This window comes from Poecilia reticulata, linkage group LG8, assembly GCF_000633615.1.
Source record: "Poecilia reticulata strain Guanapo linkage group LG8, Guppy_female_1.0+MT, whole genome shotgun sequence".
Classification (NCBI taxonomy): Eukaryota; Metazoa; Chordata; class Actinopteri; order Cyprinodontiformes; family Poeciliidae; genus Poecilia; species Poecilia reticulata.
The window spans coordinates 8,225,853-8,252,371 of record NC_024338.1 but is presented as its reverse complement, the minus strand read 5'-3'; the positions used below and the strand labels follow the sequence as shown (position 1 = coordinate 8,252,371).

The following is a 26,519-nucleotide window of genomic DNA, read 5'->3' as shown; positions in this document are numbered from 1 at the left end:
ATCATTCTGAGTTTTGTCGTATTGTAAGTGTGCCAAGATATTTGCACAGGAAACCAGAGCAAAAATAGTTTGTAGGATTATTTTCTTTGCACTGTGCATCTTCAGTAACTATGGAAACCAGACCATGACTAAGATGGAACCAAAGAAATCCTCATGCAGAATCTCCTCAGCCAATCAAAATTCAGGATTCAACACTGAATATCACTTTCACCCACATTAACAGAGATCCTAACACATCAATTTTCTTTTATTTAAAGAAAAAGAAAAGAAAAGCGTTCTGCTGCAGCTCTGGATGAAAAATGTTTCAGGTTGTTGTTCTGTTGGACAGTAAACCTCTGCTCCAGTTTTCAGTCCAACAGATTTTCTTGATCAAATCTAACCAGCTTCTCTGTCCCTTCTCTAAAACCATATTCTCTAAAAGGTTACAGAATAAGGTTTTATCCTCTAAAAGCTTATTCCAAAGACTTCTGAACTTATTTCTCTTTTCACATCCGGTCTATTGCTTTTTTTCTTTTTAAAGGTTGCTTTTTAAATGCCTGCATGCTCCATCTTAGGTGACCCAGAGACGGCGGCCAGCCTAAAGCTTCCTATTAACATTCCAAGGAAACGGTGAATTCTTCTGTGGGCGGTCATCTACTTCCTGTCTGGTTCTGTATGTAGCTGAAAGACATGTCGTTTCACACCCTGTCAGGAGGCAATATGAACGACAAGCTGTTACAGAAAAATCTGGAATCACTTGTTCAGTCCCTCAGTTTCAAGTGGCAGTAAAATATGCAATTTGATCCACTGTTTCAACAGGTGAAGATTCAGAAATGATTAATTACCGTAGCAACAGAACACTGAGGAGAGCAGAGATGTAGAGAACTACAGAGATGTCAAAACATCTAGTACAGAAGAGGGCTGAGCTGAATTTAGAGATGCCACATCGACGAAAAACTGAACCCAGATAAGATGGCAGAAGAGAAAATAAAGTAAGTTCCGCATGACTCATGAACGTTGATGCTCCTAAACAGACAATGACTTTGGGCTGTCAAAATAAGAGCATCACATCTTATGTTTTTTGAACAATAACAATATTTGTTGTTAAGTTGTTGCTAAGAGATCAAAGTAAAGATCTGATTTTTACTTTAGCGTTGAATGTCTGTTTTATAATATATTTTCCATCAATGACAACAAAAAAAAACCTTTTCTCTTTTCTGCAAATTTCACCAACTTTTAGATTTTATAAGATATGTAGAATTTCAAAACAGCAGAGGAAATCTCATGTTTTTTGAACATTAATAACATTCGTTGTTAATCTGTTGCTTAGCGATGAGCGCGTTTTCTGGTAACCAAGTGCCACGAAGTAAACATCTGATTTTTATTTTTGCAAAATTTACCATCTCTTAAATTTGTTGTATCTAGGCAGATACGCAGTATTTAAAAAGAGTTTATGTTTTCTAAACAATAATATGACTTATTAATTTGGTGTTAAAAGATGCGTGTTATTTTCTGGTAACGAACTGCCACGAAGTACAAATCAGATTTTGACTTTTGGGTTGAATGTCTGTTTTATAGTATATTTATCACCAATGACAATGTTTATCTGAGAAATGAGAAAAACATTTTCTCATTTCTGCAAAATTCACAAACTGCAGAATCTTTAGTATAAGACCATATTTCAAAATAGCAGAGGAAATCTTGTTTTTGTGAACATAATATTTGTTGTTAATCTGTTGCTAAGAGATTAGCGCGTTTTCTGGTTACCAAGTGCCACAAAGTAAAAATCAGATTTTTACTTTTGCAAAATTCACCAACTGTAAATTTGTGGTGTCTAAGCAGATAAGCAGTATTTAAAAAGAGCTTATGTTTTATAAACGATAATACTACATGTTATTAATTTGGTGTTAAGAGATGAGCGTTTTTTTTGTTTTTCTGGTGACCAACTGCCACGAAGTAGAAATCAGATTTTTATTTCTGTATTGAATGTCTGTTTTCTAATATATTTATCACCAATGACAAAAAAGGTTCTCGTTTTTGCAAAATTCACCAATTGTTTAATGTTTAGTATAAGATAAATAGTATTTCAAAAGAAATCTTATGCTTTTTGAAGTAAACATCTGGTTTTTACTTTTGTGTTGAATGTGTCATAGTATAGAAAAAGTTAAAATTAGAAGGCAGTGCATTAACATTAGTACAAGCGTTAGTAGGCAGTGCGTTTCCCCTAAAATAAGCTTCTTAGCTATTTTTTTTATTTATTAGCCATGTTTAGCACACTGAAGGCCTTTGTTATCTTTTGCGGCTAACACCGTTTCTGAATACTTTCCATAGTTTCAAATGACTGATTTCTTGTTGGTTTGTATTTTTTGAGCCGATGTTCTGTTAAGTTATCATTAGTAACTTTACCTGCTTGTAGCAGAAATACGTCATATCACTGCAGGCTCGTTATTTAAATTAGTCCTATTACCAGTGGAAGCTAACAGCTACACTGTCTGTTTTAACTCTGTTGAGCTGTTTAAAACAACTCAAATTGCCCTTCATTGCCTGGGCAGGTTGCCAGTTCATCACAGGTGGACAACACAGACACATGAACAACCATGGACAACATGCTAACAGTGCTAACAGCTGCAGCCCACACAAAGCCTTGTTACCACATATTTAGAGTCTGCAGTTTCACAACACAACTTGTCACGTTTGGTGCCGTTTTCTCAGCCGCTCAGTGTGAATCTGTTTTGGTTGAGCCTGTTGGTTTCTATCGGTTCCCCAGATTACCTGCAGCTCGTCTGTCCCTTCAACAACGGAACAAACGTTTGAATTTTTAACCAGTCTGGTTTTGAGCCAGTACTGGTCTCAGTCTTCATGGTCGCATTCTTGTTTTAAAATTATACCAGTTATCTCATTAAAGGATGATGCACATTGCCAAGGGCACAGGCTGGCAACCTTGAAAAATTACTATAGGTGTGATGGAAACGTCTAACCAAATTCCTACTTGTGAATCGTGTTCGTCAAATGAGAAATTACGCAGTTCAGCAAAGTTCCTTGTGCTTTTCTCAACGTGATGTTTGATCACTGGCATAAAAAAATGGACTCGCCATAGCTGCTGTCATTTTTGTAGTTCATATGAGAAAAACTGAATTACACTGAAATCACATTTTCCAGTTCAAGTTCAGACAAAAATGAAAATGTTTTGACCGTCATGCAAAATAACACAAAATGACAAAAACTACCACTTCTGCACGTGCCATTGAACGCATCGCAGTGGCAGCATCATGCTGTGGAGATGCTTTTCTTCAGCCAAGAGAGGAAAACTTCTGAGTTACATGGGAAATGTTTCAGTCCTTGAAGAGACGAATGGCAACAAACGCGAGAGACAAGATCCAGAGACACAACAGAATGGTTTAAATTAAAGTATATTCAACTTTCAGGTTACTTTGCAAATTAGCTGCTTTAGTCAAAGTTTCTGTTGTTATATGTTATACTGCATGTTCATGGGGAAAACTCCAGCAGCTGAATCAGCCATATAGTGAGTCATTTTTTTCTTCTTTTGTAAGAGGCTTGGTTTCATGACGAAACTCAGTTGAACCCTGAAGCCTAAAGGGGCTGAGAGCGGATCTGCTCTCCAGGAAGTGTATCGTCACATTGGACAATCGTTTTAATTTAATAACACAGAGCTGGCGCTTTCTGTAGGGGCCATGCGTGAGTCCAAAGCGCCATCTGGTGCTGGGGGGCGCAGAGTACAAGACCACTTCCAATCCATTGAGCCCAATCCGTGCAAAGGTTCTGACCGCGGGGATTGCGGCAGCTGTTAAGTGATGGCGCATTGATCCACTCCCCCCCCCACCTGTGGGTTGTTGACTTTTGCAGGGAGAGACACGGAGCAGCAGCGCGGCGGGCAGAGCCGTGTGAGTGTGCGCGTAAAGGAAAACCCGCCTGTGTGCGCTCCGCAGCTCCCCGGTCTCAGGGGGCGCCCACCCACCCACTGCTGTCACTCCTCGGTTTTTACTCGAAACTCGTATTTGGAGCTGAAAGAGGGATGTGGAGCTGATTACTCTGTCTTCAACCCGGTGTGATTCCCGCAGGAAGAAGAGATGAGCGGTAAGAATCGTTTGTTTTTTGGAGTAGTTTCTCACTCAATCTGCGCTCAGTGCGTAACAAGGAAATGCGTATTAAGACACCGGCTTTGTTTTGGTAAATCCTTTTGCGTTTTAAGCTGGAACAATAACCGATAAGGCGGTTATCGGGGGATCTACACTGACCTGTAAAGACATCTAGTAGCCCAGAAAAATGAGTGTCGATTTTTTTCTTATTATTTATCTCAAATTTTAAAAAAAAAGAAAAAAAGGCATATTGATAATTATTTATGCCTTTGAAAACCCTTTTTAGAATCACATTCCAGTTGGGTAGAGCACCCAGAAATTGTACTCGTGTAAGAAATACTTACAGTACAGTGAAAGTACAAAGTAATCAAATGAGTCAAGTAAGAGTAAAAATGTATTTCTGTTAAAAGGCTGAGTAACTGGTGATGTCATCAGGTGATGAAACATATAATATACTGTATGTGTAAGTTCTGTCATGTAAAAGACTAAAATGAAATAAATTACACAAATAAAACCTACACAAATTCAATACAAATGAGCATAATTACAAAATTCAGGCAGAATTTAAGTTCTTTTTTTTTTTTTTYAAAATAAAGGACTCAGCAGATAGAAGATAACAGAATAACAAACAAGAGGTCTCACTTCAACATAAGCTGTAGATCTGTGTCTGGTGCTTTTTTTTTTTCCTTTGGTAAAACTTGTTTGTTGTACACTCAGTGACTCTGAAAATTTTACTTAAGTAAGAATAGCATTACTTCATCATAATATTACTCAAGTAAAGTACAACCACTCCTAAAAGCACATTCTTTTCAAAAAAGTTACTCAGGTAAATGTTGATAGTTACTGCCCAACTCTGGGTATTTGTGATGATTTTTCACTGCTGGGGATTGGAAGACCTACATACCATCACCCTAATCTTTATGTCCAGACTCTATGAGAGTCAGGCCAGGATTCTGGACTCCAAAATGTAAGCATTACTTTCAATCAGAAAAAAAAAAACATGGTGGTCAGATTCAAAGACTAATTTAAACCTTAATATACCAGGGGTGTAAATAATTGTGGGTTTTAGCTGTAAATCACAAAATCGGTTCAAGATATAAGTGGGTTAAACCGCCAGCATGCCAGAGATGGTGACTTAGGGTTCAGATTTGGCTTTTAGTTACAAAAGTAATTCTTTAGACTTGACTTAGACTTTAAGTCTGTGACTCAAGTCGCTACAGGCAGCAGCTCTGACACCAATTAACTGTGAGACGGTTTGTTTGATTTATTATGACATTAAGGTCGTTCCAGCTCTAAATGATTTAACATCATATTAGATATAGCGTCACAATCTCAGGTTTCTCTTAATGACCGCTGGAAACAAAAACACCACGTCTCACTCACATCACACTCTGTGGCTGCTAAGCTAGCAGCATCATTATAAACCAAAAACACTTCCTGCTTACAAAAAGCCCCACTGTTAGGGTGAAGATTATGTTCATTAAGAAATTCAACGTTGCCTTTTGAGTTGCCACACTGAGCCTTTTTCGTTATGTTGTAATTTGTATTGAGCCTTGAGGATGTTTATATTTCCCACTTAATAAGGGCTTTGGGTGACGATTTAAAACTCGGTTTCTCAATACTATCAACACTAAGAGTCACGTTTGTTTGATTTGTTCAAAAGCTTGACATGAACCAGTGTTCAGATCTTTCTATTTTATACATAAACACATATTAAATACTCTCACGGAGTGCATCTTTAGCTTTTAACACATTTTATGAGAACTTGTAACAGGTTTTTTTTACTGAAAAATCTTTGTTTCAGACATTATATACTGAAATAATGACTTTTTGTGAACCTATCTAACCTCATTACCAAGAGTTCTTAAATTCCTGCACATGGTATGTACAGTAGATCTCAAAATAAAACTTATTGAAAGTTCAAATTTTAAATAATACACCTGATAAGATTTAAGCAAAATGACAAATTTACTAGTTGTAGGCCGTCATCTTACTACTCCAGACCTGTGCAGTGTTGGTCCAGTCATTCCTCACTTGTTTGGGTGCAAAAAGGTTCCCTAATCTACAGAAATGTAGTTATGTGACTCCATAAATAATATCTTAGCAACAGGAGGTCACTAGGAGCTGGTTAAATGGAAAACATAACTGTGAAAAATGTGTAGAAAGATGCTGATAGTTATGTTTAGTTAATCATTAATGCTTCAATTTTTGTCATTTTTTTCCGCTCAAGTTGCATTTTGTCCCATATCTCTTTTTGGATAAATCTAAGCAAGAATTAAGTCTAACCAAAAATAATTTATTTATGCTCATTAGAACCTAAAATACTTCATTTTTAGAGTTACTGGTTGATCTAATTTGAAGTTACTGATTGGATCCATGTGACCATAAAGACTTTCTCCAAAAACTGACTCACTAGTTGACTATGAAAGGCCCAACACACAAATGGGTAAACAACTTAAACGGGATGCCGGTGTTGCTATGGCGACTGGTTGGTAATAGGATTAACTGGGAGCGGGTTCCAGTCCTGATAACCTTAAAACAACTCTGCAAAAACAACGTCAGAGCCTTTCAGAGGTCATCAGCATTCGGTCAAACATTTAACTGGTTTTTACTGAAAAATCAGTTTTAGAAAATTATAAGTTAATGTGACATGTAACATGTAAATGTTTCAAAAAGAAAAAAAAAGTGGAAAGCAATGAAAAAATGATTTTACTTCACATTCACAAACAGTGGTTAAAATTTCATAAATGTTACAAAAACAAAAATATGAATGGACGTTATAAATATAAAGTACTTTTTTTCTATGCTTTTTTATAAATGAGAGTATTTTTGTTCTAGTTCTCCTTTCTTTGCTGAACATTAACCAGCTCTTACCTGTTCTGAGTTGCAAAACTGTTATTAATTTACAGATATTGTTACATATTGCACGCTGTCTTGTTTTCATAGTGCAGAGTTGTTCAGATGAGAACTAGGTCTGGTTTCTGGGTAATAACAGATTCCTGAGCATCCTGAAACGCGCCCCGACCTGCTCGCTGGTTTTGATGAACCTTCCAGCTGCTGGCACTTAGTCACAGAGTGTCTCAGTAACACACTTGGCAACAACAAATATGTGATGGGTAAATAGCCTCAATCACAACTTATTTGCCCCCACAATGTTGATCTGAGTTGTCATAGCAAGCCATCAAAAAAAAAAAAGGTGTGGGGTGTGAGTTGGCCTCTGAGTCGATGGGATTGTGGTTTGTTTGGATTTTGTTAGAAAACATGGAGGAAGCCGAAAACAACGACACATTTACTACGTCGGACTCAATCTTGAAGCGTTCACTGAAACGTTCTCGTGTTGCTCGGTGGAAGGGGACGGACAGAGAAAAAGCTCCTGCCGCGGGTTGGCTGGAGTGTTTCTAGGTGTGTGAGATGAGTCACCCGATTGTTCGCATTCTTGTGCTCCGAGATAATGACCTACATGCGGTACTCCCTACCACTTATGAGCACAACCCACTGGACCTTTTGTCACTATAAAACAACCAGACCGATGGTTCCAGTCACAGGTTGACAGGCACTCATTACCGGCACAAATGACTCAATAATTCAAGGCTTTTAATGATTCATATGATTTGTTGTTTCTAAAGGTTGTGGTGATAAAATACCTCTTAACTTCAGTCATTAGATGCATCACTTGGATTTATTAAGGTTTTTTTCCCTGAGGTGATTTTGAGATTTTTCTGTGTTTGTATTTTTATTTAAGCTGAGCATAGATCTCATTAGTTCATGATGTTGTTCTCTGCTTAGTTTATTCTGGTTTACTTATTCCTTATGCTTTAGTTAATCCTGCTTTTCCTGTTATATATATTAGATTGCTGTTTATTTCCCCTCTAGCTCGTTTCTAGTAACATTTCTCTTTCCCTCAGCCTGCCTGGCTGGTCTCCCCTCTCAGCTGTGCCCAGTTTCTAATCAGCAACATGTTCTCTGTATTCAAGCGCCTCAGTATTGGAAGCTGCAGGTTGTTGAAGCTAAACTAGCATTACTGTGGTTTTCTCTGTGGTTTCTGAATATGCCAACTAATTTCCTTTCATCTCATAGTAAGAGTTCACATTACACTCACATTCAAAGGACTTTAGTATGGTTTATGCAGCTCATTTCCTTGATTTTATCCCTGCTGGAAATTTATGGACGATGCCTAAAAGCATTTTCTGTGCCGGGAAGCCAACCAGTTCAAAACGACTCTTCCAGTTTTAGTCAAATATCCAGTCAGAAATTTGCCAGAAGCTTGTTGGATGGCGACAAAAGTCACATAGTTTCCATTAAACCAAATATTAATGGGGCTGTTTGAGTATATTTGAGCCTTTGTGTGTCAATTTGGCAAGATGGAGTAAATCACTTTGTTTCATCTTGGCGTGGGAAAGGAATCCTTTAAAAGCACAAAAGAAGTTTATGGAAACGTCTTCCCAGAACTGCTTCCCCCATAAAGTCTGAATAATTCAGCTTCTTCCTAATGCAGCTTAAATTTCACTGTGATTTGTTTGGAAGAGATTTACAGAGATACACACCTTATCGGTCAGGAATTAAACACACTTTTACAATCCTTTCAAGAGACAAGATAAAAAAAAGAGATTTTTATCCACCATCTCTCCATTTCCGAACATCTTAAGTAAGTGCTGTAAGTTTAAATGGTTGATCTGTGTTAGAAATACATGAACCTGCAGCAGTGACCCAATTTCATGGAAGCCGACACAGAGATAACAACAACAAACTTCCTTTTTGGGGAATGTATTTAGTCTGGCGGTGGACACGGGCTGCGTCTGAAACTCCCGGCGAGCACAGAAAGAGAGACGTGTCGCAAAAAGGCAGGAATGCGCTTCAGAGAGCCGATGCTAATCAGCACCGTGATAACTCGCTCCTTAAACCGTCTGTTTTCTGGTCCCGTCCAGGCGACACGGACTGGCTGGAGGGCGACGGCGTCCCGGAGGAGGCCCGGTCCGCCCCCCAGTGGCCAGAGGAGCGCTGCGAGGAGCTGTGGGAGCGCGTGGAGGGAGTGCGGCACAAGCTGACGCGCATCCTCAACCCGGCCAAGCTCACGCCGTACCTGCGGCAGTGCAAGGTCATCGACGAGGAGGACGAGGACGAGGTGCTCAACTCCACGCAGTATCCACTGCGCATCAGCAAGGCCGGTGAGGGCGGAGGTGGGAGGAGGATGATGTCTGACCGATCGGGGAGCGGCGCCAGTCGGAGGCGTCATGGGATTCTTTTATGGAGCTGCTCAAGAGAAAACACAGGATTACACTGCAAAAACACAAAATCTCACCAAATAAATTTGTGTGGTTCCTTGTGCAAAAATATTAGTACAGTTGAAATAAGACATAACTAACTTACAATTAACTTTTCAGCAAGATATAAGAGCTTGTTTTAGGTCAGTAATTCCTTAAGTTATGCAAAATAAACTTTTTTGAGCCTTACATTATTTAATGTTGTTCCTTCATCAAAAACATACCTGGAGTGTTGCCTCCAGATGTGTTTGAGAAATCCTTTAATCTCCCATGGCAACCATTCAGCTGTCCAAACGCCTGGTTGGCTCTAGCTCCGCCTCCTCGGACCTCTAGCATCCAAGCTTCTGCCTCACAGAGCTACATATAAATATACAGATAAAATATATTTTAAATATTACCTAAGTGCTGATTTTTTCTGTGTAAGTGAGTCAGTTCATATCAGTCATTCATCATGTTCATCCTGAATACCTGTGTAACTACAGGAAAGCTGACACACATCAAAGATCCTAATTACACCGCAGTAAAAACTGACAGAACTGAAAACTTTGTTCAGTCAGTTTTGATTTTTGTCTCTGCAGAGGGATTTAGTTCTGACCTTTCTCTCTCTCTCAGGTCGTTTGCTGGACATCCTGCGCGCTCAGGGCCAAAGGGGCCTCCAGGCCTTCATGGAGTCGCTGGAGTTTTACCACCCGGAGCAGTACACCCAGCTGACGGGAAAAAAACCGACTCACCGATGCTCCCTCATACTCGGCAAGAAGCTGTTAACTTTACATCTGCAAACCGTAAAACTACTTAGTTACTTTGGATGAGTAACGGATGCTCTGGTAGATAAAGAGGAGCTGTTATCACCCCGGCTGAAGGTGAACTACGAGCTCTTTGAACTCAAACCTGAAGCTATTAATAGATAAAGATTAACAACTTGAGCTGGAACCGTCGACAAGAATATTTTCAGCATTATGTCAGAAAAAGACCAAAAAGAAGAGAGGAGCATATTTTGTTGTGAACAGCAGAAAAATACCTTGTTTTAAGTTAATGTTCAGTTTTAAAATAGGTTGTTTTAGAATAGATTTTTATTGTCCCACAAAGGGGAAATTCAGGTGCAACAGCAGCATCAGGTATAAAGATTCAGACAAAGAAAGTTCATAAAGTGTTAAAAACAAGATTAACAATAACAATTATATTCTAATAATAATAATAATGAGCTATACAACAGAAAATACACTGCAGTTATTATAAATGTTCAGTGTTTGATTCACTTTTCCAAAGAAAAAATGTAAATAAATGCACGTGTGTCGGACATTTGTAGTTCAGCTGTACTGATTTAGCAACATGTCGACAGATGAGGAAGGTCCAGAGGGTCTGACTCAGTTCCTGCTGCTGGAGGTTCGCAAACTGAGGGAGCAGCTCCGAAACAGCCGCATGTGTGAGCGCCGCCTGTCGCAGCGCTGTCGCATGGCGGAGGAGGAGCGCAGCCGGGCCGAGCACAAGGCGCAGGAGCTGCGGCACGACAAGCTGCTGCTGGAAAGGTCTGTCTGCTGCCCAACAGATACAAAGTGTTTTGTTTTTGTTTTTGAAAAGAGCGTCTCTCTCTTTCTCTCTCTCAAAACTGGACCCACTAACAGTCGCTTGTGTCTAGGCTGCGTCAGGACTGGGAGTTGGCCAGTCGGGAGCTGGGTAAGCTGAAGGACCGACACCTGGAGCAGGCGGTGAAGTACTCCAGGGCCCTGGAGGAGCAGGGCAAGGCCTCCAGCAGAGAGAGGGAGCTGCTGAGGCAGGTGGGTCCACCGACACCGGGGAGAAAACCACACTCAGTTCATCACTTTCACCTCCTGGACTCGCAAGTGACGGGTTGAACTTGTTGACATGTGTATGTTAAAACTGCAAACTTTATTGAAATTGAATGCTGTGTAGTGTGTGTTAGTTGTCTGGTACATTGGTTCCCAAAGTGGAGAGGATCGAGAAATGATTGTCAGAATCATGGCAATGTGACCCCTGAGTTATATTTAGGGCCAAAATTAAATAAATACATCATGAAATAAGTAAATGTAACGTTAAACGTCTAATTAAATAATAATAATACAGTTAAATACTGCTTAATCATTTTTATCAAAGAAACTCATTTAATTTTTTATTTATTTGTAAATATATAGAGGGAACTAATTGCTAGGTTGCCTGTATTTCTATGTAAGCTGGCAGTTTCTAAGCAACCCGGCTTTGTTTATGCTGACGGACTTGATTTTATTTAGGGGTATCAGAGTGCAAAAATAACATCACGGTTATGTCGTGTAAAATCCCACTAAAATCCATGTGAGCTTCTAAAACGTGAACAGGTTCAACCTGATGTTTAATGTGCTCACAGAACGGAAAACGTGAATATTTACCTGGAACGCTGGAGGCGACCGGCGCCCACTCAGAGCAGCTGGCACAACAAAAGATCTGAGCCGAGCACCGAGGGGCGTCTGCAGATGTTATCTGCTCCTCTGGGGTTTTTTTTTAATTTTGTCTGTGCGCTTTCACAGTTTGTCACACACATCTGAGTGATGATTCGCTCGGCCGCACGTGAACACAGGCGTTATTGTTGTTATTAACATTCTTACTTTAGGGAAAATTCAACAACACGCAACTCAGCCGATCTGATCTTGTCGACAGAATCATTACGCTCGATTTCTTGTTCCCACTTCTCTGATTTGTGTTCTGATCTGAAACCACGCTACCACTAATTGTCTGCACGTATCGTGCCGGTATATTTTGGTTGTTACTATAGAAATATACCACAGGAGAAGCAACGGCTTTGCACTGAAAAGAGAGTTAGTAAACTTGTTATAACTTCATTTATGCTGCAAAAACGCAAAATCTTACCGAGTGTTTCTGGTCTAGTTTCTAGAGCACTTGAAATAATACAAAACTAACTTACAAGTAACTTTTCAGCAATAAATACAAACTTAATTAATGAAACCAAATTAGTTATGCATAAAATAATACACTAGTGGAACAAAACATTTTATCTCTATAGAAAAAATGTCTTGTCTTATAACTATTGCTTTTTGATCAATATTAAGGAATTATTTATCTAAAACAGACTCCTCTAGTTTGATGAAAAGTTACTTGTAACTTAGTTTTATCTTATTTCAAGTGTTTTAAGATATTTGGACTAGAAACTAGACCAGAACAATCCTTGGTAGGATTTAGTGTTTTTGCAGTGTAGCTGTACTCTTTCTGCTTGCAGGTGCAGGAGCTGAAGTCCAGACTGACCGAGGCAGATAAAAGGACAGAAAATGCGGGCGGCCCAGAGATCAACACAACAAACGGCGCCCTCTCCAACGGGATCAATGGCTCCACACCAGAACGACAGGAGGAGCCGCCGCACCTCACTGATGCTCAGAAAGCAGAGAGAAAGGCAAGGAACTCCGATCGCTCCACCGGAGTCATTGTGAGTCTGTGTTTATTTAAAAAGAAAAAACTAAAACTCTTGATGCTTGTCGGGTTTGTTTTGCTTTCTATAAATAGTTTTTCTGCCTATCGCAGGCCCTGATGGATATCTTGCAGCAGGACCGCAGGGAGGCTGCAGAGCAGAGACAGGAGCTGTGTGAGATCATCACCAGACTCCAGGGAGAGCTGCAGGCCACCGAGGAGAACCGGGCCAAGGTCCAGAAAACAAACAAAAAAAAAAGAAAAGAAAAACACTGCAATTGCTTCTTTTCCTGTTTTGGGTTGTTGCAAAGTTGTTCCAAAACTGGTTACATAAATTGTTTTCCTCAAAACGATGATAATGAAACCAACAAAGTTTAGTCGAGGGAATTTCATGGGAATTTATAGCCCTTCTTCCAGATCAGACACTGATGCTGGACGAGAAGGCCGGATTTACAGTCTGTGCTCTAAGGGTGCGTTCACACTGCAGCCTGATGTGACCCAGTTCCGATTTTTTGGCAATTCCGATTTTTTTGCCGCGACCGTTCACACTGCCAGTAAATGCGACCTGTATGCGTTCTGCAGTGTGAACGGTCAAACGACCTGAAAGTGTCCCGCATGCACAGTAGAGGGCGCAATAGCTTCAGCGTTCTCAGTGTTCTGCCAACCGCCATAAAAAAAGAAGTGCTCTGTGTTTGCAGAAGTAAACATGGAGGCTAACGGTGGAGTTTAGCTTACATATTTGAAGTTGTTGTCCGGCCGGAGCAGCATATTAACAACTTAATCCTCATTATAGTCGGTCATGGTTGTTGTTTTTCTTCCTGCTTCCGCGTATCAGGACCCAGAATAGCGACATTTGTTGAGAATCAGTGACGTTCAGTTCGGACGAATGAGGCCTGGACGTTAGGTCGCATTTGAATCGGATACGTATCGGATATGGGTCACATTTGAAACAGAATCCGACCTGTGCTGTTCACACTGCCATGAAAAGATCGGATACAGGTCGCATTACGTCAAAAAAATCGGAATTGGGTCACTTCAGGCTGCAGTGTGAACGCACCCTAATTCAGTCCAGAGGTCTTCTGTCAGGCTTGTGCTCCTGTTTGACCGGGAATGGTGAGAAGGATTCAATTCTCCAAAACATTTTGGAAAGCTGAAACAGCAGCTGTGCTTACATGTGCAAATTTCCTGGATCGGACTGAATTTAGTTCGTTTGCGTGGGCACAAATTAATTTTATACGGTCATGATGTGTGTTTGAATGCATCGAGCTATCTTTTTTTTTCTTTTTTTTTTCAGAATAGATGCACTGACATGGGCAGAGCTGTAAAATTTCCTTAAAAGATAAACAAAGTTGTACTTCCATCTGCGCTGAACATAAAACCAAACAAACTCAGTAGCGGTGTGGACATGTGAATGAACCCATGCCTGGTTTTAATAGTGGTGGAGGTTTTACTGCGCTTCCTAATTAAGCTACAGACTGAGCTTATCATCTAGCCACTGAAGGTGGACATCGCCTCAGAGAGCAGCCCTCCCCCACTCAGCTCCTTCAGACTAGCCAGCAGCAATTAGCAAACAATTGGTGGAACTGCACATCAGCTGAGCTCATTATAGGAGCTACTTCTCAATGAAATGCTGGTTATTGGAGGAATGTTGTAAGGATGACTTCCTGAAGGTGAAGTTTCAGAAAAAGCCGGAGTTTTTAAAGAGACAGAGGCCCAAATTCAAGACGTTATATTGCAAAGTTGAACTTTGATATATTTAGAATTTTTATAGCGACTGAAGGTAGCAAATGGCGCTATGTGCCTGGAAAACACACAATGCTGCCCATTTAACTCTGTGACCTCTATGTCACCTACTGATCCACAGATGTTTAGCCACTTGGTGACTAAGCTGCTGTTTTAAACCTTAACAAAGGCTCCCACTGTTTTCATGAGAGGAACAAAAAAGACATCATGCCATGAGAATTTAATAGAGAATGTGTTAAAGCTGAAGCGCAGTGAATACACACTCTATCTACAAATATTTGCTCCGTTATCGATTACTTCCAGGACTATTTGATGCTCTAGTTCAAACACAACTAGTCTGTCTCTTAAGTAAAGGCGGTAACGGTGAACTGTGTTTGCAGCTGGAGGCGCAGAGCGAGCAGCTGCAGCTGAAGGTGAGGACTCTCCAGCTGGACTGGGAGACGGAGCAGAAGAGAAGTCTGTCCTACTTCAACCAAACCATGGAACTGGAGAAGGAGAGAGACCAGGTGAGTCTCTGGGAGTGGACGGCCTGTTCAAATGGTTTGGAAGCAGCTCCAGAGCATGATACTGTCACCGCCATGCCTCACTAAGGGGGAGGGAGCCACAGAGCTGATTGGTTCGCACTACAAAAACACAAAATCTTACCAAGTATTTTTAGTCTAGAGCAAATATCTTGGTACGGTTGAAATAAGACAAAACTAACTTATGAGTAGCTTTTCAGCAAGATATGAGTTTGTTTTAAGTTAATAATTCCTTAATATTTATGGGGGAAAAAGTACTAATTTCATTTTCAGAAAATGTTTTTTTACAAGTGAAGTAATCTGCTAATAGAAAAAATACTTTTTCATCAATATTAAGGAATTAACTTAAACTAACTCATATATCTTGCTGAAAAACTACTGTAAGTTACTTTTCACTTATTTCATGTGTATGAAGGTATTTGCTCTAGAAACTTGACCAAAACTACTTTCAAAATGCAATTTTTCTTTTGGCTTTTCAGCTAAAAAGGTTTCGCTCAGTCTTTCAAATCAACGTATTCCCTTTCTTAGCAGCCCCGTTGTGAATCTATATGTCATACGTTTTTTTTTTTACAACCGTTTAAAGTCCACTCATACATGTCCCTATCATTTTTTATGGCTCTGTTGTTCTAACCTAAACATTTTTTGCATGAGGTTTTAAACCTGACCTTCGTGTTGCTTAACTGTGTCGCAAACTCCTGGGTCATTTCATAACAATGGGAAAGTTATGCAACACATCTTAACTTAGTTTTTTTGAGCAACCACCAGCAGCTGAACATGTTTTTTACATCACAAAAACCTTACATTTTGAAAGCCGTAGAAAAGACATCATGGTCTTCTGCAGGGCCGGATTCAGAGGGATGTGGGGCCCTGGGCTGGAAACCATTTTGGTGCCCATTTCACTAAGGAAAAATTATTTTGTTCCTAATTCAAATTACTGTACATTAATAGTAGTGCTATACATATGAACTTATGAAATCAACTGATGATGGTAGGTTGGAAACGACATGTTTTCTTATGTTGTTTCCATAAGAAAAGACTATAACTTCATAATTTTCAAACACTTGAGTATTGCTCACAATTGTAAACAGTGACATGCGGTCAGGGGAGGCAGGTGAGGCAGAGCCTCACCTGTCATCATGGAAAAATAATATATAATAATAAAATAATTTATATTGCTATTTTCACCCTGTGGTTCATATTATAAAGTATCTATTTTTTACTTAGCTTAACCAATTCTGATTAGTTTTTTCTTCAAAATCGCTGAATTTTCCCATTTTCCATTCAAATACTCAGAAGCAAAGCCAGTCAGGCAGCAGTGAGCTGAGCCTCACCTGGGATTACGCAACCTCTCACTAACTGCACTGGCTGCCATTATATGACAGCATGTTCATCCTGACTGTACGCCGGCAATAAAATGGATAAAAAACATTTAATATATGGACTGATTTTCCATAATTTCGCTTATGTATATAATGTACAGTGTTTTTTGTCACCAACTGTGTGTGTATCGTGTTTTGTGTGCGGAGGAGCGATCAGAAACGGCAGAGAACAGACTCCAGGTGAGGCAGGCAGTTCTCTTGCCTCACCGCTGGGGGCGCTCATGTTCCCAGATATCGTGACTCCTCAACTGCAGAGTAAGACGCAGTGAGCTAGCCATGGAGCTAGCCACACAGTAAATAAGTAAAGTACAGCGATATATTTGTTTTCTCCTCTATTCCAACGTCAACATGAAAGACTACATTTCTACACTTAAACAATTTTCTAAAGTGGATTTTCAATCGAAGCAGGAGATAATAACTAAAGGAAGACCAACACCGGAGCTGAAAATTTTACTTCAAGACAGTTTGAGATGTTTTTATTTTTATTTTTTAATGAAATGTGCCTTTTGTGGGCTACGGTTTGTCTAAATAATTCAGTAAAGTAGAAGCGGTAGCTAATCTACCACAGCAATTATTAATAAAACATTAAGCCTAAAACATACTACAACAACAAACTAAATGTTCTGTTCTGTGTGCAAAATTCTTGAATGTTCTTTGGTGTTAAATCCTAAAACATGAAATGGCATTGTTGTCGGTTGCTATGGCAACGAGTCTGCTTAGCTTGGAGAATACAGATCACTTTGCTGTGGATCATAGCACAAAATTAATACCTACATTTATACGTTTCACTGAGTTAACACGGCTATGGATGACATGTAAAAGATTAGTCTTTTTGCCCCCCAGCGTTGTATGCATGCGCGAAATTTCTGTACGTCCAATAACATGGATGGTGTCTAAGTCATAAGTCAGTGCCTCACCAGCAATGAACCTCACCGCACGTCACTGATCGTAAACAATCCCAAATCCTAAAATATTACTACAACTCACCTTATGTGGGACTATAATTCTTATATAAAGTACACTATATTCAAAACACGCATTCGTTTAAAAATTTTTTTTATGAAAAATAAAATGTATAAAACTGTAGCACCCCCTCCAAAAAAATACTGCCTGTGTGTAAACTCTTCCTAAAGTCTGACCCAGGCCTTCAGTCTAAACATCAGAGGTGAAAGGTAAAAGCTTTGGAAGTCTGTTAATGTACAAATATTGTTTAAGAGTTTGTCTAAATACTAAACATCATCGTTTAGTCTAAATTGGACATGTGGGCTAAAAACGTTAAGAAGTTGAGTAAGTATCACTGCATGCTTTGTAAAACCCTTCAAAGTCTGTCTGTTGACATTGCAGCTCAGCTTTAATCCTGTATGAAATGGTCTTTATAACAGTAACATGGCCGCTATTGAGCAAATTCAGAAAGTAAGATTTAAAATTAGATATTTCCTGCCTGGTTGTTAAAAAAATCAGACTAACCCTTTATCCTGTGATAATATTTGTGTTCTGAAATAGCCATAAAAAATGTTTATGGACAGTTAATATTTGAAGGGAATAAAATAAGGACCGACAAAACCTCTGGCCGTCTTGGGAACCGTTGAGGTTTTGCATTCATATATATATATTTTTCTGTCCTTTGATCAGGCTCTGCGCAGCCGAGACAGCCTGCAGCTGGAGTACACCGACTGCCTGCTGGATAAGAACCGGCTGCGCAAACGCATCGCAGAGCTGCAGGCCAACCTGGAGCAGCAGCAGAGAGAGCTGGAGAGGGAGCGAGAGCGCTGCCGCGAGCAGATGCAGCAGAGTCCCTGTCTGAACTGCGTGAGTCAGAGCTGGACGCACACGCAGCTCCATGCGGTCGACTCGACCACAGAGCTTTGTTTACGCATCGCTTCCTCCGTGTTTCTGCTCCCCCAGTCCCACTTGTCCCTGTGCAGCGAGGACCAGTGCTTCGGCCCCTGCTGCTCCCTGGACCTGGATCCAAGTCTGCAGCCCGTTCTGAGGAAGGTCAGTGCTGGACTCACTGTTACGGCTGGGATTCAGGCAAACTGTGCAACTAGAACAAGCATCGTTACGAATAAAACGGAAATGATGTGAGGGTAGAGTCATAGTATTACGAGACGTGAGAAAGTGTGAATAAGTTTAAGCTGCATGGAGACTTTTGGAGGGAACTCGATCAAAAGCAGTCAGTTCTCATAAAAACTGCTGAGTATTTTATTTCTCTTTTGTGAAAGAAATTGTTTTGTTATGGGGTTTTTTTACTTTAAATAAAATAATATATAAAGTATGACACATAAAAGAAAGGGGGCAGCGTCAAATAAGTTTATACTTCTGCCTTCTTCATTTCTAAACTAAATATTCATTTAGATGCTTAAATCAATATAGTATGTGAACTGTAAGTGTGAATAAAACGTAAAATGAAATAACTAAACTATTCTTTAAAGTAAATTTTTTAAAGTAACGCAGAAATTTATGTCCAAACAAAAATGCTAAATTTTACCAATTATCCCTTTGCCAGTTTCTATTCTATAAACTTTCTCTGAACTGTTTATTATAATGCATGTGGAGGCATCTGGTGCTGCTATCATTAATACATGCTGTGTGTGTTTTCTGGTCACTGTTTACGCAGAGTGTATTGCTTTCCTAGTATGCGAGACCAGATTTCCATGAACCTCTCTGCCCCCCTGCACAGACATGTTTCTTTTTTTTTCCCTGCTGTTATTATGTTTATGCAAGGAATGTAGCCTCTGAAGAGCAAAGCGAAGTCGTGTTGTTTTTGGGTGTAATGCGGCGTTATGTAACCCTGAGCCTGTTTGTACATGTCCCACTGTCTCACTGGCCCCAAAGTGATGCAGCGTCTCTTGTTTTGTGTGTCACAGACGCCCCCTAGAGGCCAAAACAACGAGAACTCGGAGGGTAAGCGGTTTGATCTGGGGGGAAAATTCATTAGTAATCCTTTGTTTACATAAAGAAGCTGATTTTCAGATATTAATTTAATCATTCTCTCTAATCACTTAAAKGTTCAATCTACAACTCAGAGGAGAACCTGCTGTCTTCAGTGAGTTTCAACATTTTCTTGATGTGAATAAATAGAATCCATGTTTTAACATTTACGTTGGTTTCCTCAGTCTAAGGATAACGAGAAGGAGATAAACCGCCTGTCCACGTTCCCCTTCCCTCCGTGTGTGAACTCCATCAACAGGCGCTTTAACACGGAGTGAGTTCATCGCCACTCTGACGGTTTTTTTACTCTGTTTTAACTTTGTCTCAGCTCACTGTCGTCTTTGTTGCTCTTTTTCTCAAAGGTTTGATGTGGAGTCTTGGGGCAGCGACGAGAACGATAATATTCCAGGTAGGGCTGGAATGATTAATCAGATTAAATGATTACTGAACTAACCTTCAACTGATTTAGCAATCGATTAATTGCCAGCTGCTGTACAAGACTCAAAAAACAAAACTAATTAAGAGAAATAATTAAGCCAAACAAAAAACTTAACAAAATATACATATAGAGTTTGTGCTTAAGATAAAAGAAAAACACATTTGTCTGTAAAAATGTTTTACCCAAAACTCTTCAAGTGACAAAGTTTCAGCTTCGCCTGGTTCAAATTTACTAAAGGAATGAAATGTTGTATTTTAGGCAATAAAATTTGGTCATTTAAACAAGGATTTAAGCTCTTTGTTTATTTGCATCATTAATGTATTTCTAATATTGTATTTAAAAAGGCTTAAGTGGTTCAATTTAAAAAAAAAAAAATCTGATGAATTGATTAATCGTCAGAATAATTAATTACTAAAATAATTGTTAGTTGTTGCAGCTCTAATTCCAGGTATGTTTCCACACATTTGGCATCAAACTGTGACAGTTTTCACATGAAGCATGTTATAGAACCCTGTCTTGTTTTGTTTGTTTTGTTATTTTAGGGGAACAGACTGAACCTTCTCTGTGGGATTCCTGGACCTCTTTGCACTCCCATCTCTTCCCCCCAGATTTGGTCAACCTGCCCCCAGTTCCTTCTGGCCCCTCCAGCCCCAATGTTCCCAGGTAACAAAGCAGGGCATAAAATATAATCACAACAACAAAATTTTACTGGACGTTAAATTCTCCCAGAAATTATTCAGATAAATCATAATATTGTTGTTTTGGGAGCATTTTACAGATATAATGGCAGAAGTTGCCTGTACTCAGCACCAGCAGTGTTTTGCATGTTGGATAAGAATCCTGGTTTTGTACTTAGTTTCATTTTGTTTTTCTCAGGAAGCCACCTTCACCCTGCTCTCCACCTTCAAGCCCCTCCACCTCGCCAAAGCTCGGAAGAGCCAGCCTGGCCGACGACATCACCATAGTTGGAGGAAATCGGACCGGGATCTTCGTCAGCCACGTGAAGGCCGGCTCTCCTGCCGAGCAGTGCGGGCTGAAGGAGGGCTGTGAGCTGCTGGAGGTCCGTCTCTGCCGCCGTAACTTCAGATTTTATGTCGTTAAACTGTAAACGAAAAGGAGATCGTAACGCCATGCGGCCGTTTGTGCTTATGGCGTTCAGCTGGACCGGGTTCTGTTTAGCGGGGCAAGTGTGCAGCTGGCTCAGTGCACCGCTGAGGTGGCCCACTTTTCCCTGCAGTGTTGGACCGAGCCCTCATCGCTCAAGCACCAGGGCAACCCGGAGGGTGAGTCTGCAGGTTTACCTGATTCAAAAGGAAAAGTGAAAAAGACCTGAAGGTTCTGGGAAAATGTTCCAGACTTCAGAGAAGTTCTGATCCGATCTGTACCTGAATGATACAGCTGCACCCGACCTTCTTCAAATTAAACAAAACTAGTGTCAGACCGTTTATGCCAAGTTTCTCCTCATTTGCGCAGCTACATTTTTTGTTTGTATCGCTATCATTTTAAAAATTGTAATAAATATTACCAGAGGTCATTGAAGGTCAACCAGCCAGTCCACATTTACAAAATCAAGCCAATTTGGTGTCAGTGAACTGCACTACAAAACTTAATTTACTGTATATCAATTTCATTTGGTTTTGTTAACTTTCCCGGAGTTTTAAGAGACCCCGCAGTCCAGCTGGGTCACACTGACCCAGTGTGTACCCCTACAAGTTTTTTTTTTTTTTTGGTGTGGTTTTGTGAACTGACTGTCTGATGGGACAACCTCCAATGATATTTGCCGTGCTCCTTCCTGAGTGTCACGCTAAAACTGTGGGAGGGGGGAAGGGCAGGTTGATCTGCCCTTCCATAAAAAAAAAGTTACGGAAACTTTTTTTTTTAATTTTTAAAATTATAACATCACAAACTAAATTTTCAGCTGCACTGTGGATTGAAACCATCTTGTTTGATTTTGTCAATATGTCAAGACTTGGCGGTGGTAGATCTGTGATGACCTCTAGAAACATTTCTTGACATCTACAAAATGACAGCAACTGAAATGAAAATTTTTGCTCCTCAAATGTAGCACAACCGTCCAATTTTGTTAAGTTTCAAGAAGGTGATGGGGAATAACTTCTCTCAGGCCTTATCAGTCATATTCTTTCATTTTTCTCCTGTATGGCAATCCTTTTCCTGCCTCCCGTTCTCAGCCTACTCCAAGCTCCGCTCAGAGCTTTCCTCGCCGTCCTTTGCGGGCGCCGACTCCTTCTATACACGGGTCAACCTCAACATGGAGCCTCATGGCGATCCGCCATCTCTGGCCGTGTCCTGCGATGACATCATACACGTCACAGACACGAGGCACAACGGGAGGTACCAGTGGCGCTGCTCGCTGGTGAACCGGGAAACGGCCGTACCGCTGCAGACGGGAACCATGCCCAACTACAACAGGTGGGCCAGATTCAAATGGGTTTTAGCAGTTTTATTAGAAATCATTTGGAGAGACGTCCACCGATTTCTGTCATACTTTATAGTTTTCAATAACTTTCAATTGTAAGACACCTTTTCTCTTCCAGGGCACAACAGTTGTTGCTCATAAGGTTACGAAAAATGTCGGTGGAGCAGAAGGACTTCAAGAAGAAGATGGTAGGTCTGTTCCTATTGTAATGAAACTTAGGGTGCATTCACACCAGTCCTGTTTAGTCCACTTTGATTGAATTCTAGTTTATTTGTCTGAAAACTCTGGTTCGTTTGGGGAGATGTGAATACGCCGTCAAGCTCTGATGCAGACCAAAACAAACTCTAGTCTGCCTTGAAACCTTTGTCTTGGTTCAGTTGAAGTTGATTTCTTGTGCGCTTCAGTGTGTGAATGTCAAGTGGACCGAAGACAACTTCGAAAGCACAAAGCAGGGCATTCTGGGTAAATCCAACTAAAACAAATGCGGAAACCTTCCAAATGTGGGAGAAATCCCACAACCACTAAAATCTGACGCTGCTCCATTTTTATTAAGTAGGAAATTATGGTCATGTCTTCTTCTGAGGTATTTGTGTCATTTCCTTTAATAGTTCTTGATGCAGCACCCCCACAGGTGATGGGGGGAACAGGTTTTTCAAAGAGTTTAGTTCGTTTGACACAATGCAGTGTGAAAGCGAACCGCAGCAGCTGAAAATGTAACAAATGTTGCATTTTTGGTCCCCAATCGAACCGAGTCTACCGGACTGTCAGGTGTGAAAACATCCTGAGTTTGATAACGGTGGTAACCAAATTATTGCTGAACCTCTAAATCCATAACATTCCCCTCTGGTTCATTGTACTTCATTTCTGCAGTTTGTAAAGAAAACATCTGACCGAGTCCGACTGGTCAAGGCAGTGGATCCCACCTGTCGGGGTTCTGGTTCCTCGAAGCAAATTTTTTACACTCTCAGCAAACGTAAGCTGCTGTTCCCAGAGTATTCTCCTTCTATCCGTCCGTCCGCAGTGTATCATTCATGTCGGTATCCCCCTCTGCAGGTCATGAGGATCACTTGATCCCGTACAGTCTGGTGAAGCCGGTGAAGGTCCAGACGAAGCGGCCGGTCATCTTCTCGCCCTCCCTTCTGTCCCGCAGGCTGATCGAGAGGCTGCTGCAGCCAGCGGAGTCCAGTTTGAACTTTAACACCTGCCCACCTGGTGAGGGTCATGTAGAAACGTACTGCAGCTTAAAGTGGTCATAAGAAAGGCTGAAAAGATTAATTATGTTAAGAATTGATTACTGAAATAATCGTCAGCTATTTTAGTAATCGATTAATCGTTAAGTGGAGCAAAAAGAGACAGAAAAATTACATTTGCTTAAAGAATAAAATACTCAAAGGAGTAATTTAGCCAAAAATACCAAATATGTACATTTTTGGTATTTTCACCAAAAATAACTTTATGTATTTAGGTTTTTTTAAAAACACAACCTTTGTCTGTAAATAGGTTTGATCCTAAACCCCCTGATTGGCATTTGGTTCAAATTCTATAAGAAAAGAAATGTCCTATTAAGTACCTTTGACTTCCAAACTATTAAATATTTTATCCAAAAGATAATTAACAGATACACTTTATTGATCCCAAGTCAAGCAGAAAAGGCTGAACTTTTACCATGTTGATGTTGTAAATATTTTTAGCTGCAGACTCGTCTTTTGCTACAAATGATCAAGTGTATTTTTTATGTTTTTTCTTTTAAAAAGGAAATAATTACTTTATTTGCATTTATATGTGTTTTTAATATTGTATACAACAAGCTTAAGTTATCAGATGAAAAATCTAAAGAATGTGTCGTTTTGCTGTGCGATTAATAGATTAATTGCCTGAATAATCGATTGCTAAAACAATTGTTAGTCGCAGCCAAACTCATAAGCCTTGATCAACACGTCAAGATGCATCAGTTAGACAATAATTGTAAAGTGGAATTGAAATGATTAAGGTTTTTCCTCATTTGTCTCACTAAAAAAAACATTCTGTGAGCATTTGAACTCACCCTGCTGAGTCAACTCTGTAGAACCGTCACTTCAGGTCTTTCAGAGGGTCTATCTCTACCACTACTGCACATCTAGAGACCACTTACCAAAATAACTCCAAATTACTCAAACTCAGTCGAATTTGGTGGAGAGTGTATATCAGTTTCCAAATGTTGCCTTAATTTCTTTAGTAAGCATTTTCAAATTAATTAAGGCTCTTAGTTTCAAGATATTTGACTGACTAAACAGTTAATTAGTATGGTCCCTAACTCTCACTTTATATTCTTTTCTCTTGTGTTACAAACAAAGGTTGGTGTGGTTATTGTTGGTTTTATGTGTTGCACCAAGCCTCCCATACAAAGCATGGATCAACAATGCTCTCTGATGAACAGTAGAGTTGGTTGTTCTGGATTTTATTTAGGGGAATCAGAGTAAAGGAGGCTGAAAACAAATGTATGCCACAGTTTCATTTGAAAACCGTGTACAATTTTCCCTCCACTTCACAAATGTGCACTGCTTTGTGTTGTTATATCACATCCAACTCAAACGAATAGAAGTTTTTTTCTCTTTCCATCGACCTGATGCTCTATACAACAACCAGGCGGTACGTTTCGATGATGCACCTCATTCTGTTTCCCATTTTCAGAGCCCATTCAAGCGTCGGAACAAAAGGACAAAAGGATATTTCTGCTGGATTCCTGCGGTCCAGAGCAGGCTCTGGGAATACGGCTGGAATCAATACAGGATGTGATCAGTCAGGTAAAAAAAAACAACTTGCCGTTCTTTTGTCACGCCGCCGCGCACAAAGCGCTGCTGAATGCACGCTGTCATACATTCTCCCATTCTCTCCCTTTATCTCTACCAGGACAGGCATTGTCTGCTAGAGCTGGGGCTGCCCAGCGTCGAGGCTCTGCTGAGGCAGGGGATTTACCCCATTGTCATCCACATTCGCCCCAAAAACAAAAAGCACAAGAAGCTAAGGTAGGGTTTTACCGGTGTCGGCAGAACGAAGCCGGGATGTTACCCTTTTGTGAGTGACGATTCTAATTGAAATTGGCTTCTCGTGACGCGAACAGGAAGTTTTTCCCGAGGTGCGGCGAGGACAGCATAATGGAGGAAGTGTGCCAGGCCGAGGAGCTGCAGCTGGAAACGCTGCCGCTGCTTTACTACACCGTGGAGCCGAGCACCTGGAGCTGCACCGAGGAGCTGCTGGAGGCCCTGCGCAACGCCGTCCACAGGCAGCAGGGGGCGGTAGCATGGGTGGAACTTGACAGGCTGCAGTAGAAGAAGATGGACACGCGCACACTGTATTTAATGAGACGCAAAAACTTGATCATCCTGTTGTTATGGGAGCAGGCGCTAAATCAAAGCAGGATCTTTACAGTGACTGTGATCCAATCAATGTATTTGTGCGAGGAAGTCAGAATATGAGGCCCTTGTGCTGGTAGTAATGTTAACTATTTTACATACCATGTTATAAATTGTGAATACAAGTGAACCTGTAGCAAATACAACATGAATCAATTTTGCTTTTCCGCTCAGGCTCCTCACTACAATTAAAAGACGTGTCGCTTTCTGAAGCTGTAAATGTAATATATGATCTGTACAGAAAAACAAGCAGGCACGTGTTTCTCAAACTACTGTGAATTCTGCTATGTTAAAACGTACGGGCGTCTTTAAGTGAATTGTGCGAAACCCAGTGTTTATTGTAAGCTTTTTTTATTTTTATTATTCTGGTGACTTTTTTTTCACAAAAATAAATATACATTTGAAAAGAAATCATGATTTTTATTTTGCTTTGTAATATTTCTGTTTACTGTTAGCTTAAAATAGCACTGAATTTCAATATAAAAGTAAAATGACTTTTGTGGGCTAATTAATCCCTCTATTTCAATCTATTTAAATCCTTATTAAGTCATATTAGTTAATAGTATTAATCTTCTAAGCATAGTAACTTAAACACAATCCACCAGAGGGCGCTGTGATTATAAATAATGCTCTCAGTGACTCAGTTTGTTAAGCAAACAAATGCGAAGTTTTGTAATAGTAGTTATAGTAGTGTCTCTGTATAAACTAATTTAAAATGTGTTGATATCAATACTGGTCCCTAAGGAAAATAATATAAATATCAATTATAAAACAATTTATATATGTGAATAATATATAAATATATTTATACAATTAAATAATAATATTAATATATTATTATAACTGATGGAAGTTACTTAAAAATATGTTAAATAATTTCAGTCTTCACCATTCTAATAACACTCTTCTTCGTTCTGGGTGCATTACTA

General features: G+C 40.0%; 1 protein-coding gene across 2 annotated transcripts; it reads left to right on the top strand.

Annotated features, from left to right (window-relative positions):
* Nucleotides 1-3,696: 3,696 nt before the first annotated feature.
* zmp:0000000896 (caspase recruitment domain-containing protein 10) lies at nt 3,697-26,001 on the top strand. Of its 2 annotated transcripts, none has more exons than XM_017306203.1 (24): nt 3,697-4,074; nt 9,002-9,241; nt 9,950-10,087; nt 10,677-10,863; nt 10,974-11,112; nt 12,564-12,734; nt 12,863-12,982; nt 14,872-14,997; nt 18,024-18,200; nt 18,297-18,386; nt 19,259-19,295; nt 19,400-19,437; nt 19,508-19,596; nt 19,685-19,731; nt 20,304-20,424; nt 20,638-20,821; nt 20,921-21,044; nt 21,951-22,191; nt 22,317-22,386; nt 23,069-23,171; nt 23,252-23,410; nt 24,869-24,981; nt 25,088-25,203; nt 25,299-26,001. In XM_017306203.1, the coding sequence occupies exons 1-24, from the start codon at nt 4,068-4,070 to the stop codon at nt 25,504-25,506; spliced, it is 3,045 nt and encodes a 1,014-aa protein (XP_017161692.1). In that variant the 5' UTR covers nt 3,697-4,067; the 3' UTR covers nt 25,507-26,001. The 2 variants fall into 2 exon arrangements, with proteins under 2 accessions (XP_017161692.1, XP_017161691.1); XM_017306202.1 differs by having other exon boundaries at nt 12,564-12,767.
* The last annotated feature ends 518 nt before the right edge of the window (nt 26,002-26,519 follow it).

What these genes read in the sequence shown, in the direction of transcription:
- zmp:0000000896 (XM_017306202.1), top strand. An exon ending in AGGAGAACCTGCTGTCTTCA is followed by an intron (nt 19,438 to 19,507) that starts GTGAGTTTCAAC and finishes TGGTTTCCTCAG; the next exon opens with TCTAAGGATAACGAGAAGGA. An exon ending in AGGGCTGTGAGCTGCTGGAG is followed by an intron (nt 20,822 to 20,920) that starts GTCCGTCTCTGC and finishes TATGGCGTTCAG; the next exon opens with CTGGACCGGGTTCTGTTTAG.